The 18,215-nt window shown below is 40.5% G+C and overlaps 1 protein-coding gene across 1 annotated transcript; it reads left to right on the forward strand.

The window, feature by feature from the left end:
* The first annotated feature begins 1,197 nt into the window (after nucleotides 1-1,197).
* On the forward strand, nucleotides 1,198-11,332 carry LOC144644784 (arylsulfatase B-like). Its single transcript, XM_078504325.1, has 7 exons — nucleotides 1,198-1,328; nucleotides 4,409-4,495; nucleotides 4,876-5,087; nucleotides 5,762-5,973; nucleotides 8,238-8,458; nucleotides 10,007-10,260; nucleotides 10,618-11,332. The coding sequence occupies exons 1-7, from the start codon at nucleotides 1,220-1,222 to the stop codon at nucleotides 10,891-10,893; spliced, it is 1,371 nt and encodes a 456-aa protein (XP_078360451.1). The 5' UTR covers nucleotides 1,198-1,219; the 3' UTR covers nucleotides 10,894-11,332.
* Nucleotides 11,333-18,215: the final 6,883 nt, after the last annotated feature.

The raw sequence follows: 18,215 nt of genomic DNA on the forward strand, positions 1-18,215 counted from the left end.
TGTAGTATTTGGAACAATTTTTGAAGCTTTCTCATTCATTGTCTCAAACGGCTGAACCAGAGTTACGCAATCGGTTATGTCATATTGATCGCATTGTACAAATCGCAAAATTGGAATGTATTGCGCTGTCATGTGTTGTTCTTATACCTAATCGTACCTTTTTGGTACGCTTCGGCGGCATATGAGGCGAGTTTGGTCGAGCCATGGTTCGTATTTTGGCGAGACGCAGTCGAGCCAAAATACCCATGGTGAGACCAAACGAGCCTGATATGCCGCCGAAGCGTACCAAAAAGGTACTATTAGGTATTTACCGTACCCAAAAATCCGGTGATATTATTCGATCTGTTGAAGCCATGCTTGCCAGACACGTAGTACAAAATGTGTTGACCTGCTTGTATTGATACTTTTTTGGTCTTCGACACTTTTATCAAGTCCTCTTCTTACATTTTTTTACTCGTTTGTTTGGAGTTTCATTCCCTAAATTTTCAAAATCCAAATTTAGCGAAAAATTTGGAAACTCCGACTCCATTGTTTCAGTGTGAATGTTTCAGTAGTCGTCGGCAAACATCGCGCAATTGGCGAGCACGCTCAAGTTTAGTTTTGGCGGGAAAGTTTTTCTCATTTTACGACCGGTAAACACCAGCTAATTAAAAATACTAGTTTCTGTTTTATTGGTAAACCTCTTTTCAATTCATCGTACAGAAACACTACTTTAATTCAAAGTGACCGTGATATGGTGGCATATCAGGTCAGTGACTTGATATCGTAGGATATCAGGACAGTAGATCGCGCTTCTGATTGGCTACTTGCGAATTTGGGTACGGTAATCCAGGGAGTTGCACCTTTGTCTATCTGAAAATTATTCATTCATTTTCACGTGAATTTGTTTGAATTTGAAAGAGATAATTCTCAAGGGAATATTACGTGGTCTGAAATGGAACAACAAACATACGAAATGAGTGCCGTTGGTTACCGAAGCCGCACTATAAAAGTTTTACTAAACTCTAATTTGATGTCATCTGTGCGCCACATAACAAGACACTGCTGAGTCTTCGATGTCAGAATGCGATCCCAGCATTTATCTATTTTCGTGGCACTGTTTGTCTTTATATTTGTATTCCAAGTTAGTTGTGAACCGTTCCATATTCTGTTGGTAGTTGTGGATGATTTTGGCTGGAGCGATGTGGGATTTCACGGATCAAAAATCCACACACCAAACATGGACAGGCTAGCGGCCGAAGGAGTCATCCTGGATAATTATTATGTACAACCGATTTGTACACCGACGAGAGGTGCTCTTATGTCCGGCAGATATCCCATACACACAGGTTTGTTTGCTCAACAAGTTTTTTTAAAAAGAGTGATCAAAATTCGAAATCCCGCGCAGCGTAGGTGCTAAATGTATAAATGACAAAATATGTAAATACTACGCTGTAGTAAAAAAAACTTTTGTCAAAAAACTGTTCCCGACGTTTCGGCAATGTTACCTTCTTCAGGGGGACAAAACTATTTCGCCGTTTATAAAAAGTTCGTTGTATAACTTGCGTATTTAAATAATTGCTCGCGCACGTTGCCGCAAACAGTTTTTTTAACTACTGCGTAGTATTTACATATTTTGTCATTTAATTTATAAGTTTTTAAAACGCCCGCTTTTAAAACATGTTCAGTTCTAAAAACGTCTCCTGACTGTGAGATTTCGGGCCGATTCGCTTTAGCGTACAAGTTTTGAAATGTCAACCTGCACGTAATACTGGCGACCTAGTGCATTTCTCAGTGGCTTTATCCAAAGCAAAAACGCGAAATCACCAAATTCTGGGTTTCTGGATTAATAAGACTGTCTAACTAGCTTTACTTAAATAAATGTCTAGCTTACTGTCTAGCTTTACCTAAATAAATCGTATGCGAGCTTTGACCGCGCGCGCTTTCATAATACGTGCGAGTTCCAAAATTGTATTAATTTGAATTTCCATCGTTTATTTTCGCATACGTGAGCGTAAGCAACGACATTTTTTACTACAAATGATGAAGGCAGCACTGCCGAAACGTTTAGTTTTTACATTAAACTTTCCAGCGTTAAACATTACAGAATCTAATGTGTCTAATCCATGAGCCGAGGTGACTTCGCTTGGTGGCGAATTGGTTGGTGGCGAGAATCGCGAGATTGCCTGGTGGTGAGGTGACCGGCATTCGTTCGTTGCGTACAGTTTTCGAGACATAATCCGCTATGAAAATCATTGATTCTTTATTGATTCTTTGTCGGTGTACCTGAGAAAGTACACATGGATCGGTCATGGCTTCGCGGGCGTGTCGTTTTTAGACGGATTTTGTTGAATGCCGTTCACCTTCACATGGAGCAAAAGCCACCCTTTCATCTTCTGCAGACTTGACTACTGGTTAATTTCAGACATATTCAGATATTCAGGCTTCAATATAAAAACTGACCACTGACTCAAAAGGTAGTCAACGGGGACCAGGTTTCTGGAAATTAAATACTTCCCTGCTGGCCAGTCCTGATTATATTATGTTGAGATGATAAGTAAAGAACTACCCAATTGGCTGGAAGATGCAAGAGATCTGTCAGGCAAGCGAGCAAAATGGGACTGCCTTAAATTTAAAATCAAAACTAGCTCATTTATTCAAAGCAGCTGTCAAAAGACCGACAGAGAAAGGAGGAAGAACTTAGCGTCAGGCATGCTAAGAACATTTCAGGAAAACCCTTGCGAAACAACTTGACTAGAAACTGAAAAAATTAAAAGTGAGTTAGAAGCATTATATGACGAAAAAGTAGAGGGAATTATCATTCGCTCCAGAGCAAGGTGGCAAGAACATGGTGAGAAAAATACTAAATATTTTTTAAATTTAGAAAAGCGTAATAATATTAAGAAGCCGTATATACGTAAACTGTTTGTCAGTGGGTCCATCTCGACTGATCCTTTTGAAATACTCAACGCTGAAAAGTGCTTTTATAGAAAACTCTATAGTAAACAGAGAGTTACTCTAAGCAGTGATGAAGCTATTTTTTTCTTTCAAAATCAAAATTTAAAAAGACTCTCCGAGGCCGCAGGCCGAGGGTCGTGCTCAAGACCGAGGGTACAGTTTTTCCCAATACGGACCGACCTTGGCCGGCAAATAACTTTTTTATTTTTTTCCTACTTTAATTCGTTTGGAAAAAAAAAACGAGAAAAAATGTGTCGCAAAATCTTTGTTTGTATACGCGCGGATTTGATTTCAATGTTGAGTCCGACTCGATCGACGAGCAATAGTGAAGAATTCTGTTTGCTATTTAATTCGGAATAAAATAGCTTCGTATATTTAATTTACACTGCAGAGAATCAAGAAAAGCAAACAAATCATAAATATAGCACACATAAGCCACAGAACTAAAGGTGGCTCGTACCAGTTTTTCTTGCGTGGGAAGTCTGGTGACTAGCGCGCGCGTCACGCTTCTTACCCACGCGCAAGTCAGGCGCGAGATTTAAAAAGGAAAACAAACAAGGCGGCCCAGTGCGAGGTTGCTTTTCTTTAATAATTTAAGAAAAAGTTCCGCGTTCAACTGAAGTTGTTTCAACAAGAACATTTTAAGTAAACTTAATGTTTGTCATTCAAAATGTTTTCGGATCTCACTGCTCGAGATACAAAAGCAAATTCGCATGTGCTATACGATCGATCTTGTCGGAGATCGTGAGTCAATTCCACTTTTTTCGTTTCAGCTTATTTAAGTTCGCTGTCAAACACATGATTATTCAGACAAGGAAATACTTAAAAGTAAGACCTAAGAGGCACAACTGGCGCCAACTGAAACTGGATAAATCCCCTGAAATCCTGAGCCGAAAAAGTTTCGCAGACAAAGCGAGGGGAAGTCCACGCGTGTTGCGCGCGTATGCGCCCGCAAAGATCAGCGGTAGTCAGAACTGAGCATGAGTAAATGCCAAAAGTTATCACGAGAAAAAAATGCGGATCATCGAGTTAGTTTTCAAGATATAAGTTAAACAAGGCAGTTTAACTCTTAGAGGGTGTCTAAAACCGGTGAAAATCATTGTGAAATGCACAAACAACAGAAAACTACGAACGGTAAACTTCAACTCAATTTTGTTGAGAAATAAATAAATACTCGCCTTTTGAAGAATTTTGAGGCCTTTAATTCCACTGCTTTTTAGTCCTTTCAAATTTACAACGGTTGGTGAACAGCCATTTTGATTTTGGAGAGCAAAACTTTCATGTGTTCGTTAGACTGAAGCTGCAAAATGATTTCGCGCCGTGAGCTGTCCGTTCTCGCTGGAGCGCGTGCAATTTGCAATTCGCCAATCAGATTCAGGGATTGAGGATTCCGGACCGCTGACTGGATGCTTGCGAAAAAAAATAATTCCTTTTATTATATTATTATCCTTTTTTTTATTTTCCTTATCAGGCTTACAGCATAGTGTAATACACCCTGGCGAGCCTTACGGACTGCCACTTAACTTCACAACCTTGCCACAGGCACTCAAGAAAGCTGGTAAATTTTCAATTACATGTACCTATAGTTAAACTCAAGTCTGGGGGAATTCCTTTGGAGGGACTTCTGGAATTTTTCTAGCTGAATGGCGAATTTTAAAAAAGGAAGCCTCGAGCCAAGTGGCTCATACTGCCGGAGCTTATCCCGCTTTCGATAGCATAAGCGACTAGCAATATTTCTACTCCTCACTGGATACGATGCTGGTCCATCGCAGGGTACCCCCCCCCCCCCCCAGCATTATTTTGGCGGTACCCATTTATACACCAAGGTGGAGAAAGGTTCTGATGAGAGTAAAGTGTCTTCTGGTTCATACAACAAATGAACCCCACTGCCATCGTTATTGTCACTTAAAATATTCCTTTATTATGATTTCTTTGCAGGGTATTCAACACATATGGTTGGAAAGTGGCATCTTGGTCTTCACGAATGGGCTTACACCCCATTATTTCGCGGCTTTGATTCATTTTATGGCTTTTATTCAGGGTCAGGAGACCACTTTAAACATGAAAGAGTTGGCATTCTTGATCTGCATAATAACACGGAGCCAGTCACAGATAAGCGAGGAGTTTATTCAGCCAGGCTTTATGCTGAGGTTACATAACCATTTTAAAATAATCTCAAAAGTGCATGATAACTTATTTTCTTTATAGCACAGGCGGCCCAGGTGTTGTATGCGATTAATGTGACATAGTCCGGCTCATGTAATTAGGCCCTAAGTCTGGTTCAGCCGTATGAGACAAAGTATGAGAAAGCATCGAAAATTTCCCTAGTTACTACATTTGTAAAGGAACTGAGATAAAAATGGCTTATCTCTTGTATTCCTTGTATTATTTTGACTTCTCTGTGTTCCTAGGCTGGGTTTTAAGCGATTTAAACCGTCTAATGGCTTCTAAAAAACCCACATAATTTTGACGCTGCTTCATGTCCCTGCGGCATGTCCCCTCGTGTACAGCACCTTTAGACAAGAGACTCTAAAATTCACGCTTTCGTAAGAATAGAAGTGTCCCCAATTAGCTATTTAGCTAAATACCATTGACACTTAAATAAAGTTTATGTATGTATGTAATAAAGACGTACGATTGGTCATGGTTGGGGTGTCAATTGACTGGAAGTTGTTGTGATGTAGCCTGTGTACAGCTGTCCACTCCCCTCAAAAAAAATCGGGAAAGGAGGGGAGGGGACGGCTGTACACAGGCTAGTTGTAATGTCTTGTCACTGGGAATAGACATTCCTACTAACATTTTAAATTTGGCCTTCTTTCTTTAGCAAGCCCAGAATGTCATTTTATCTCACAATTCTTCCTCGCCCTTGTTCCTGTACCTTGCGTTTCAAAATGTACACGCACCAGCACAGGCACCTAAGGAATACCTGGACAAGTACCACTTCATTGCTGATAAGGAAAGACGAGCGTATGCAGCAATGGTTGACATAGTGGATGAAGCAATAGGGAATGTAACCCAAGCCATGCAACAAGCTGGGTAAGTCACACACTATTCATAGCACACGGAGCGGGCGAAGAAAATACCGAGCGAACGAGCGTGCGTGGGCCAGAGCGACAAAACGTTTGGGCTTGAAAGGGAATCAGTCGACTACTACGCAGGCTCATGTTTTGATTGCACATTAACTAGCGTAACCTACGGTGTATTCTGCATCGTTCCAAATGATTTACATCGGCGAGACATTTAATAGGTGCTTGTGAGCGAACAAACGAACGAACGAACTTCCCAAGTACGTGTTATAAAGTATTTCGCAAGAGGGAGAACCCCCTGCACCCTGCTAAAAGGTTCACAGCGGCCAAACGCAAATCAAAGTCTCTTCGAGATACCGACTTTTTTGCATGAAGTATGAGTCGAAGGTTTATCCTGTGCATTGTTCTTCGAACTTATCATTACAGTTTCTTTGTAGTTTTGTTTAACAATTTCCTATCTTCGCGGAGGAAATGCAGCCATATAATTTTGTCAAAAATGGCTCGTCCGCGCCGGGTATTTATACACATATTCCTTAACATTACACAAATAAACAGTGCAAATTTCACCGAGATCTGACAATTCTATACTTTAAAATTGCAAGGACCTTTCGAGGCAGTCGATTACGGCAGCGAAATTAGCAAATGAAACAGCAAAATATGCGTTCGACGCTTTGTTTTTGCGACGCCATATTTGAATTGTTATAGCCGGGTTGACCGCTGTTCAATGTGTTCAAGGCCGTATCGTTACGATTGCTCCACGAAAAAGCACGAAAAAAAATACGGATATTTCCGACTACTGTCGGAGAAAACATTGCGCATATAATTGGGGCGTAAACAAATCGTTGCACTCAAGCTGCGTTTTGTCGGGGTTTTGTCTAGGCTCTGCGAGGGTCGGATATCAAGACCCAGGATTAAACAAAAGCCATATATACAGTGAATGCTTTCGAATTATATTTGAAGATGAAATACGAAAGAATTTTGCTGTCTTTGACTGAAATTCCACTCGAACTGCGTAGATACGATCGCATGTTGTAAGGCCGATTCATGCAACATTGCTGTCATTCTCTGTCAACGCGAGGTCACGTCCCTAACGACCTAGGCTGATGACGAAATAGAGTTGCGCTTACATGTAGCGACCAAATTTGGCCTAATTTTTAACCGCTCCTAAGCTAAAAGAAGCCCCCATCTCTTGCATTTGTTTTAACTTCAATAATATCTTTGAAAAGAGCGAGTTTTTTGGTATGGTTTATTTTTGACGTTTGTAATTTTTAAACGATGTAAGTGCTAGTGATTATTTATTCGTGTTTTAGTTACGCAATCCATTGTTTGTGCGACGCTTTTTATAGATCGCCTTTCAGACACACGTGCGTTGAGATAAGAAAGCTGACATGTCACTTTTAAAATTGTTATATAACGTTTGTAAATGTGACAAGTCACGTTTTTTTCACGAGATCGCAAGTGATCACCCACAGCGGAAAGTAATCCCTTGAGAAATTAAAACAGTCCCTTGATAAATTAAAAAAGTCCCTTGAGAGTTTACAAATATGTGGTTCCAAATTTTGTCCACTAACCCCTATTCTACGTTTTTAGCTTGTAAACAAGCAAAACGTAAATGACGTAGCGTCCTTTCGCCGCCTCGACGAGAAAGAGGAAGCGAAGAATGAGAAAAGACGGGAAGAAAGATGAGACTGAGGAGATTTGGCGGGAAGCACAGGAACACGCACGCGCACGGCGTTGACGCTGTGGAAAATGGGACACCAACGAGAGAAAAAACACACGCCAAGGAAACTATAAAATGTCTATTTACAGGATAAAAAATTAAGAGTGAATTGCATAATGGCAGTCCTTGCATCCGATTAGAAAACTCGATGCAACGGCCGTACTAAAAGTAGCAAAATTACTGCAGAAAAAACATTTATCTTTTAAATTAGCATCCTGGCTCTCCGAGAGAAGAAAAAAAAACGCTTGGATTATCCGTTTCTTCAATAACTAAACTCTTTAAGGCACTATAAACTAAAGGCGACTCGCAATCCTTCATTTTGCTCCGACAAAGGGCAAACGGTCGAAAAGTCAGCTTTCCTAATTCGCTAAGACGCTGGGTTTAATTTTACCTTTATCAACTCCTAGTTTCAACCATTCATTAATCACAGTTCTTGTACTTAACCCTATCCTGCGAACGCAGACGTATTTAACAAAAAGTACTTTTCGGTGGAGAGAAACGACAACCGGAAATACGTCTGCGTTCGCAGGCTAAATTAGTCCCTTCTTTTGTAGTTTATGGGAAGACCCGTTAATGATTGTTACCACTGATAATGGTGGTATTCCTCCTCATGGTGGATATAACTGGCCTCTCCGTGGACACAAAGGCAGCCTTTGGGAGGGAGGGGTCCGAGGAGTGGGCTTTGTTCATGGAAAAATGCTGCAGAAGACTGGAGTCAAATGCACAGAACTGCTTCATGTAACCGACTGGTACCCAACCCTCCTAAGCCTTGCAGGTAATTGACCTGTCATCTTGTGGGCACCTTGTGCCTACATATACCACATGTTAGCATGACCCAGTGACCGACTTTAGGCAAACTTGCAATCTGATTGGCTACGCAAGGACGGTTTTATTAAAACTCTGATTGCTACACAGGTGTCTATTTGATCGACACAAATCAGGAAAAAGCTGTGTAGCGCATGTATGATATGACAAAAATAAGACAAAAACGTTTTGTTAATGTGCTGATTTACGAGATTTCTCGGACGTATCGAGACTTCTGTCTCTTCATCAGCGTAGAAATGGCGTTAACTGATAGCACGCGCTCATACATTAAACAAAACTAATCAGTGTCTTCGACATACATCAGCGCGCGTTTGTAATGTCACAGAAAAGCAAAGTCAATGTTCATCCCGTTTGGATGCAGAGTCTTGTGATAGACAATTAGACTTGCTTCTGTGCGACGTCGATCCCGCCACAACCGAGTCAAGGGACGAAGAGGCAGGAACCTTCACTTGTGGTCGACTACGCTGCACCACCTGTCCACAACCGAGTCAAGGGACGAAGAGGCAGGAACCTTCACTTGTGGTCGACTACGCTGCACCACCTGTCCACAACCGAGTCAAGGGACGAAGAGGCAGGAACCTTTACTTGTGGTCGACTACGCTGCACCACCTGTCCACAACCGAGTCAAGGGACGAAGAGGCAGGAACCTTCACTTGTGGTCGACTACGCTGCACCACCTGTCCACAACCGAACTCATCCCGGACAGTAAAAACACCAGGGGGTCAGCGGTACACCTGCACGACAAGTAATTTAGTTTACATCATTTCTTGTCGTGCATGGCCGATTTCCTACATTGGTGAGACGAGAAGACGCCTCGGAGACAAGTTCTGTGAGCATGTACGGTCGGTGAAAAAAGGCTAAGACCTCCCTGTAGCGAGACATTTTACTTCCCCTGGCCACAGTATTAACGACATGCTCGTGTCTGTTATATGCGCCGGGGTCAAAACTACGCGGGATCGACGTCGCACAGAAGCAAGACTAATTTTCCATCACAAGACTCTGCATCCGAACGGGATGAACATTGACTTTGCTTTTCTGTGACATTACAAACGCGCGCTGATGTATGTCGAAGACACTGATTAGTTTTGTTTAATGTATGAGCGCGTGCTATCAGTTAACGCCATTTCTACGCTGATGAAGAGACAGAAGTCTCGAAACGTCCGAGAAATCTCGTAATTTAGCGCATTAAGAAAACGTTTTTGTCTTATTTTTGTCAAATCATACATGCGCTACACAGTAGCTAGTAGCTGATGAAGAGACGTACAGAGGTCTCGAAACGTCCGAGAAATTTCGTATTTCAGTGCATTAACAAAACTTTTTTGTCTAATAATTGTATCAATCAAAACTGTCAATAAATCAATGAGCGCGATATTCCGTGTTTAATAGATCAGCCATTGGGTTATGCTAAAACAGTTATACGGCTCGATCTCGGTTTCTACCGGCTATTGCTGTCTAATTGTTAATTAGAACAGTTCCCGTTTTATATATTATATTATAGGGATTGCCGAGAACGATACTTCTCTTCCCCCATTGGACGGTTTCAACATCTGGCAAACCATATCCGAAGGTGCTCCGTCACCCAGAACAGAGATCCTGCTCAACATTGATGTACCAAGTTCTAGTGGCCAAAATCACTTTAATTGGCATCAGGGGAGTGCAATTCGTGTTGATGACATGAAGTTGTTGATGAGCGTTCGCAATCTAACGTGGTATAAGCCGCCGGAAATATCTTCTGATCATAAGAATCATCAGGTAAAAAGCCTCATGTTCTTTCCATTCCTAAATTGTACTCATTTCTTTGTTTTGAGTTTTATTATTATTCTATTTATAACGACTTCCAATTCATCCGCATATCATGAGGCGTGACCTGCTTTAATTTTGTATCCGTATACTTTTAGGGCCGAAATTCAGTATAAGTCCTCCCAATTTAAAATCGTTGACTTGTTATGTATGTATGTATGTATGTATGTATGATGATAGATGGTATGGTATGGTATGGTATGGTATGGTATGGTATGGTATGTTATGTTATGGTATGGTATGGTATGGTATGGTATGGTATGTAGTATTTTCTTATCAACGGCTTATTGTCGTGTTATTTCATTGCAGAATCTCGGTGACTACGTCGGTCACCACACGATAAAGGTTGCACTTTACAACATTACTGCTGACCCCACTGAGCAGGAAGACCTCAGTACAAAGCTCCCGGATGTGGTGAAGAAACTTCAAGATAGAGTGCAGTATTACATGGAGAGCCTGGTGCCTCCTGTGAACAAACGTCCAGACCCCATCGCGATGGTAGTAGCGCGACATAGAGGGTACTGGGCTCCATGGAAAAGAAACAACGTAACTGACCTAAAGCGGCTATTGCACTTGTACATGTAAGTCATGTAGGCTCATGTTGCAGTCGCTAGCACAAACTATTGTAAAAATAGGAACAAAGCGCGCCTAGCCTTTTCTTTCTGGTTGAAATCATGAGTCGCTTTGCTGCCTTTAGGCCGAAGTACAAAAGGACCTATGTTGAGTTTGTTTGGGTTGTCACGAGACTCCCTCGTATGGAGTTGGAGTACTTAGGTTAAGGTGAATACAGTAAGCGTTTTTTTTTCTCGTTTTCAGAGATATTCTATGTCTTTAGGTCAGTTTAGGAGAAATGCTGTGTAATCAGGCGTTACTTGAAAAAAGAAGTTAAACCATTTGCTTCAAGCTTAGTTTCTTAACGAAACATTAAAAAGTGTGTTTACAATTAAGACCACCTTAAGAAGGCTGATGTTAACAATAGCCGTTTTTTGCTAACACCGGTAAAGGACTCGTGGTATCCCGGGGGGGGGGGGTACTCCCTATAATGGCCTATACGGGGAGGCTCCGCCCGAAAGGGGTACCTTTTTCAGGCTTCAGGTATATAAAAGGGTAGGGATTTCACGAGTTTAAGTATATGAAAGGGTATGGAAATCTGTCATTTGGCTATTTAAAAGGGCCTTTAATTAAAATATTTCGAACAGACGCAACTTATGGCTGTGCTATTTTAATTTATTAAGCGCTACATAAAAGTGACAAGAAAACGTCCTATTTTAAGTCCACGCCATGTATCTTAGGTATATGAAAGGGGTACCTTTTTTCAGTTAAAGGTATACGAAAGGGGTGCAATTTCTCTCAAAAATGGTATATAAAAGCTGGATAAGGGTTAGAACTTGGGGCGGAGCCTCCCCGTATAAAACCTTTTTTTGAGTACCCCCCCCCCCCTGGGATGGTATCATCCTTGCATCATCAATTGCATCTGAATCATGTGGTATTCCTGAAAAAAAAACCATCAAATCTGGGAAGAAAACTGGCCGAAAGGGGGGGGGGGGGGCTGCTAATAAAAGTAATGTTCTCTAATATCGCAAACGTTTTCAGTTTATAAACCCAACAAGGAGGAGGCAAGCGTGGCCGAGTGGTTAATAGGGCGCCGGTGTTGTAATCTGGAGGTCCCCGTTCAAGACCTTGCCCCTCTGGATTTGTTTCTCGGTCGTCCCGAGTTCAAATCTTTGATCACGCTTTGTGTATACCCTACTGGTCTGCCTCCTGTAGGCGGGATTTTTAACCTTGTAATGTTCGTTTAAAATATTTGTTTCCTCTGTTTCAGTGGCATGCCTGTAAACTAGCTACCTCGAAGCTAAGTGCATGACCACTATAAACAACATTAACATTTTACATTTACATTCAAACAAATAAACAGCAAAAGATTGTTTCTATCAAGTGACGCAAGGTACGTTCCAAATTATTGATCATAAAAGGCAAATAGTGCACTGAACATTTCAATCAAATTCGTGGAAACGTCAGGAAATGTGGGTTTAATTTGAAGACAATAATTGACCTCGTACACAAACTTTGTGACCCTAGTCTATCACACGCTTACACGATTACAACCCTGATTATCCAATAAAAGGTACTATAAAGCACACCTCTGAGTCTACACAAGTTCACTTGCATAAGGTTCAGATCTTGCATAAACATGGAAACCTCACCTTTTTAACGACAAAAGGCAACTTTCCAAGAAATATACTCGAACATGAGAATGAAGCTTCCATCCTTCTATAAAAAAATGTTAGATTATTGGTGCGAATTCAAAACCTCAACGGGACTCGACTGTAAAACGCTTCCAAAAAACGAGCTACTGTGGAACAACAGGAAAATTCTTATAGAGAATAAACCTGTCTTTTATCACAATTGGTATCACGCCGGTATTACCAAGATAAGCGACTTATTAAATCAAAACGGCGACTTTCTAAAATGACATGAGTTTGCATTAAAATTCAACCTGAATGTCCCTTTTACTAAATATTATGGTCTGGTCAATGCAATTCCAAAAGATTGGAAAGCTTATTTTAAAAACCCAATTCTAATTACCGAACACAATACCCCGGTCAACACTCTAAAAACCAGTTCTATTAACTCCTCTCTTTTAAAAACCATCTTCATCCCCCCCCACAGCCGAAACCAAAATTCTTTGTTACGGTTTTACAAAACACACCGTCCAAAAAGTCTATCACATGCCATTTGCAGTCACAAACGAAGTTAAAATAATAATGTTTCAGTATAAAGTGATTCACAATGTGCTTCCAACCCGCGCCACACTTTATCGAGACGGCCTGTCAGAAAACCCCATATGCAACTTATGCAACGTCGAACAACAAACTCTGCATCACCTACTTATAAACTGCACTCTATCAGTTGACTTCTGGACACTGTTCCAAAACTGGTGGCACCAAAAGACGAATGAAACAATAAAGTTATCCGCAACTCATGTACTTTACGGCATGATAGAACAAAGCATTGGCAAGCACTCAATTATTGTCTACTTATAGCTAAATACTGTATTTTTTGCACAAGCGTGCGCGGAGATGTCCTAGATTTCCAATGCTTTCTATTGTTACTTTACGGAAAACTTGAAAAGAAATCGCGACTGCAAAAAAGGCACTTCCAAAATATTTTTGCACTTGGGCTGTTTTACTTTAATTAGAAAAAAATTTTTCACTGCACATGTGTAATTTTAAACAAGTTAAATGTTAATGTAGTGTATCAAAAGTAATATTGTGAAACATATTGTAGTGTATTCAATAATTTGTAAACTTTCTGATAAACTTTTACTGGCGTAGCGCTTTCGTAAATTGTAATTTGTAACTTGCGCCTGTGTGTTTGAAATAAACTATTTTAAAAAAAATTAAAAAAAAAAATTGGCCAGGATCCATTACTGAAATTTTCTAGATATTTCGCCCTTTTAGAGAGAAATGAATTTTTACATTTATCATTCAAGCGTTTTGAGTTATTTATGGAAGTGAATTGAAAATTGCAAACCCAGTTACAACGTGTCAAAGTGCGAGACACCACACGTTGACCATCGCAAAATCTGGTTTGAGTTTATTTTATTCAACAACTGGAACAAAATAAGAATTTGCAAGCCTTAGCAGGAATTTGTCTAAGCATGTGGATTAAAGCAAAAGGTGAGGTAATTAGGGAAATTTTGGCACACTACTACAGCTCGAGCAAACCTTGGACTTGCATGTTACTCAAGTGACTGCTTTTCTCATGTTTTTTTTTCTGTACTGCGCCTTGCTTTTCAAGCCTAGCCAGCGTAGCAGGGGCCTGTGTAGTTTTCCGAGCGCGCGTATTAAAAGGGCGCGAGATCGCGAGAGGACCACAATTTTTTTCTCGCGAAGCTGTCCCCCGCCTTTCGCGCGTCCCATACGCGCGCTCGAAAAAAACTACTTCGGCGCCTGCTACGCAGGCTAATTCAAGCCAAAACAAGGGGTTTAACATTCACTGCACGATTTTAAGCTTCTTTAAGCTTGTTGGCTTAGTGTGAAAGCTTGTTGGTGGCTTGTATATTTTCCAGTTATATGCTGGTTATGTTGTTTTAACACAGTTCAGAAATAAAACATGATGTCAATAAAAATCAGCTGGAAGCAGCTTGAGAAACAAGTAATTTCTCTGCTTCCGCTGCCTTTGTTGGAGTCTTTTGTATATCCTTAAAATTTTGTCATCAAGGGGTCGGTTGTATTTATTTTTCGAATTCTACGGTGTGACGGTACCCGTGCCACGATGCTGGTTCCTCTTTAACGCCAAAAAAAACACTGTGCATTACGCCAAAACGTACTTCGTATTCAACAGTTAATGTTACTGATTACACCAAATACTAATTATAAAACGTGCAAATGTGCTATAACACTAATTATCAAAAACTAGCAATGGTATATTGCAATTCCTGAGTTTTGATCGGTTAACAGGCAATGAATGGTATATGAGCTCATATACCAGTGACCATAAATGTGGTAGCTGATATGCGTCAACATAAACAGCTGGGGAGCTCAAATATTGCAATTCTTTGGGCGTTTTTAATAAAACAATTGAAGGAGCGAGAGCAAAATCAACACATCGAATTTCGGCTAAATTTAAAATTGTCACAAACAGCTCCAGATTTCGCACGAAAGTTCGTTTCACGTGTACTAAACATTGATCTGTATTCAAAATCGCTGGATCTAGCTTCGTTGTTCAGAAATTACGTATGCAAAGAACAAAGGCGTTTTGCAAAGCTTACGTTCTCCATAGTCAGCCAGCAGTTTGAGTTTTTCGACACATCGCGAGTAAATCTTTCCTTCTAGCGTTATTTAACTGTCCGGGTGGGTTGAAAAACGTTTCATGCGCCATGTTGTGGTGTTGCTTTAAGAAAAGGACTGGACGTCACATTGTGACGCGGTGTCACGTGATAGATGTCATGTGAGAGGCAAGAGAAAAAAATGGCCGTTTGATCATGAAAATCAAAACCTTTGGTTAGTTTTAGTTCAAGTGCGGCTGTCAGGTGGTTGAAGGACATCATTAAGTCTGAATACCCGTAAGTTTACAGCATCGCTCTAAGAACTGAGGGATGTTCCTGCCTTTGTTTTGTACAACAGCGCCGTTTAGCGCTTCAGAAGAACGTTGCACAAACCAAGGTAGTTTTGAGCCTGGCAGCATAAAAGGCCTAAAACGCGAGTTTTGCAGGGTCCGCTTGGGTGCTGCCGCGACAAAGTTGCCGAGAAGTGACCTGGTTTTAAATTCTTTATAGGTTTGGCAGGGGACCTCCCCTTGCAAAATTTTTTTCTGTGCCTCATTAAATATTCATCAATCAATAAATCAATCAATTGATTCGTGCCTTAGTTTATCTTGTTTTCGCGGGATTTTGTAGATGTGTGATGATGTAAGGAGTGGAAATAGAAGTGAGAGATAGCCGGTGGCACTTAACTGAAAACAAAACTAGTATAAAGTGGCAACACCAGCAAACGTATTCAATCAATCAGTCTGTCACAACAATCAATCTTTATTTCACTTTCATCTCAAATTACAGCTAACGGTAACAGATTAAAATAGTCTTGGCCGAAACAACAAAAATTAGCTAACCGCAAGCAGACTGCAGTGAAAGCTAGCCGCAAGCAAACTGGCGTGAAAGCTTACTGCACTGAAAGCGCGATCTAAGTGTCAAAGACTGTAACCCTAAAAATTTAGCTGACTTCATTGTTTTGAGGAACAAAAGGTTTCCTTTGTTTATCGTTTGTGAAAGAAGAGTCAAAAAGACGCCACGCCAGCAAAAACCTTGTCTTTTTGCATGTGTTATTTTTCAAAAACGAAAGAAAGACCAGTGAAATTAAACACAGGACAGTGTTCAGCACGCGTAAACAAACTTGCATGCGAAATCTGGAGCTGTTTTTGACAATTTTAAATTTAGCCTAAATTCGATGTGTTAATTTTGCTCTCGCTCCTTCAATTTTTCCACTCGCGCTTGTTGGATATGAGATCGTTGTAGCCAACTCGTCGCTACGCGCCTCGTTGGCTATCTACCATCTCATATCCAACGCGCGCTCGTGGAATAATTGTTAGTTAGTATAATTTCCAGAGGTGAATTCAATTCTGATTGGTCGGGAAGCTCGGACTATGTCGCAATATTCACCGCGCTAGGCGGTGAATATTGCATCTGAAGGTTTGGCTACTAAGCCATGCCACGTTTGCCATCCAGGTCAGTTAACATGGCGGCATTTGCTGAATGAAAATTTCTCTCATTTAAAAGAAATCACTCCAAGTCCTGGATATTTGAAACATTGGGAATTTTGCAAATTTACTACCAAGGCTTTTGGACCGAAAATATTTTCAAGAGATGGTTTTCAAGGCGTTAGAAATGATCGTAAACATGGTGGTTTTGGAGATCACACACGGCCATGTACTCAGTCAGATCGACTGTCAAAACATTATTTAGTTCTCTTCTTACTGGAGCTAGTAATTTCGAGAGGATTCAAACAATTGCTCAGAAGTCAAAGGTACCGGATATCTATCTTTTTCGTAGTGTTACTGTTTGTATTGTTCCGTTTTATTGCTTAAACTTGAGTGTAAATTATGATTTCAATCGATGAATTAAACTGGTTTACACGTATGCAAGCGAGCACTTTTGTTTGTTGTTTTCGTGTTTTCTATTGTTATTTTGTAGTTTTTGATATTCGCCTCTGAAAATTATACTAAAACAATTATTCGCCTCAGGCTCAGTGATTATTGTCGAATAATCCCCTCGACTTCGTCTCGGGGATTATTCGACAATAATCACTTCGCCTTCGGCGTATAATTGTTAAATAACAGAAGTGTATAATCTAGAAGCAGAAACTCATAAGGGTTGAAACATGTAACGCGCGTTCACAGCGTTTGAATATTCAGTTTTGCCAAGTACCATATTTGGAAACACGAAGAGTTTGTACGCGAATGCTTTGACACGTACAGTGTGACGCACAACAACATTTTCGGTGTTTCGGTGAGTTACTTAAATTCCAACCTAAATGCCGTAAATTTCTTACAGGAACTAAAGAAATTCGTTAAGTGTATCCAAGTGAAGTTCTTCAGACTACTTAACAACGACAAAACTGGAGAATTTGACCAAATTTTATTTTATTTAACCAAGCTTAAACTTAAACTTAAACACGACCACATCAGCTATGCTGTAAATTTATCGTGTCTAAATAAAAGATATTATTATTATTATTATTATTATTAAGCTTGTTCATACGCCATCGAGCGCGAGCTAGCGCGCGCTGAATTTAATTCAAATGTTGCAATTTTGATTGGTTTATTTTTTTCTCCTGATTTCCAAATATGGTACTTAATGGAAACGAATGTTCAAACGCTTTGTACCATGCGAATCATAGGGAGTTACACGTTTCAACCCTTATGGGTTTCTGCTAGAAGTCCACATCTCTTGTAATGGGTCTTGTGCTATCAGATTCGCGTGTAGGCTATTTTTAGAACATCCCTGCGCGCGAGACGCGCGAGGAAATGGCGTACAAGTTTGACGAAAAATCATCATGGCAGACAGGGCGCGGTGAAATTTTGCCAAAAAAAAATCAGACTGCCATACGATTTTTCACGTCCCATTGGAGCTATTGGAAATTATTCGTTTATGTTGTACCTCGTTTGCTACATGAGAACTGTCGAACTGTTGTAAACGTTGCAACAAAGTTACAAGTTACGGCTTGTATGGATTGTTTCTTTCGTTCGTAATTGGCGGCGCTTTTTTCTAAGCGCCCTGTAGTGCGGAATTAAACAATGAAGCGGAGTTTTGGAGGCGATGATTACAGCAAGACCAGCAATGCAAGCAAAAAAGTGTTTATGTAAACACAAGGTGGACCATTGGAAAAGAAAAACTATCGTACCAACAA

The sequence above is a fragment of the Oculina patagonica genome, chromosome 2, assembly GCF_052425735.1.
Source record: "Oculina patagonica isolate OP01 chromosome 2, crgOcupat, whole genome shotgun sequence".
Lineage (NCBI taxonomy): Eukaryota > Metazoa > Cnidaria > Anthozoa > Scleractinia > Oculinidae > Oculina > Oculina patagonica.

What these genes read in the sequence shown, in the direction of transcription:
- LOC144644784 (XM_078504325.1), top strand. Translation starts at nt 1,220, where the DNA reads ATGGACAGGCTAGCGGCCGAAGGAGTCATCCTGGATAATTATTATGTA. An exon ending in CAGATATCCCATACACACAG is followed by an intron (nt 1,329 to 4,408) that starts GTTTGTTTGCTC and finishes TTTCCTTATCAG; the next exon opens with GCTTACAGCATAGTGTAATA. An exon ending in CAAGCCATGCAACAAGCTGG is followed by an intron (nt 5,974 to 8,237) that starts GTAAGTCACACA and finishes CTTCTTTTGTAG; the next exon opens with TTTATGGGAAGACCCGTTAA.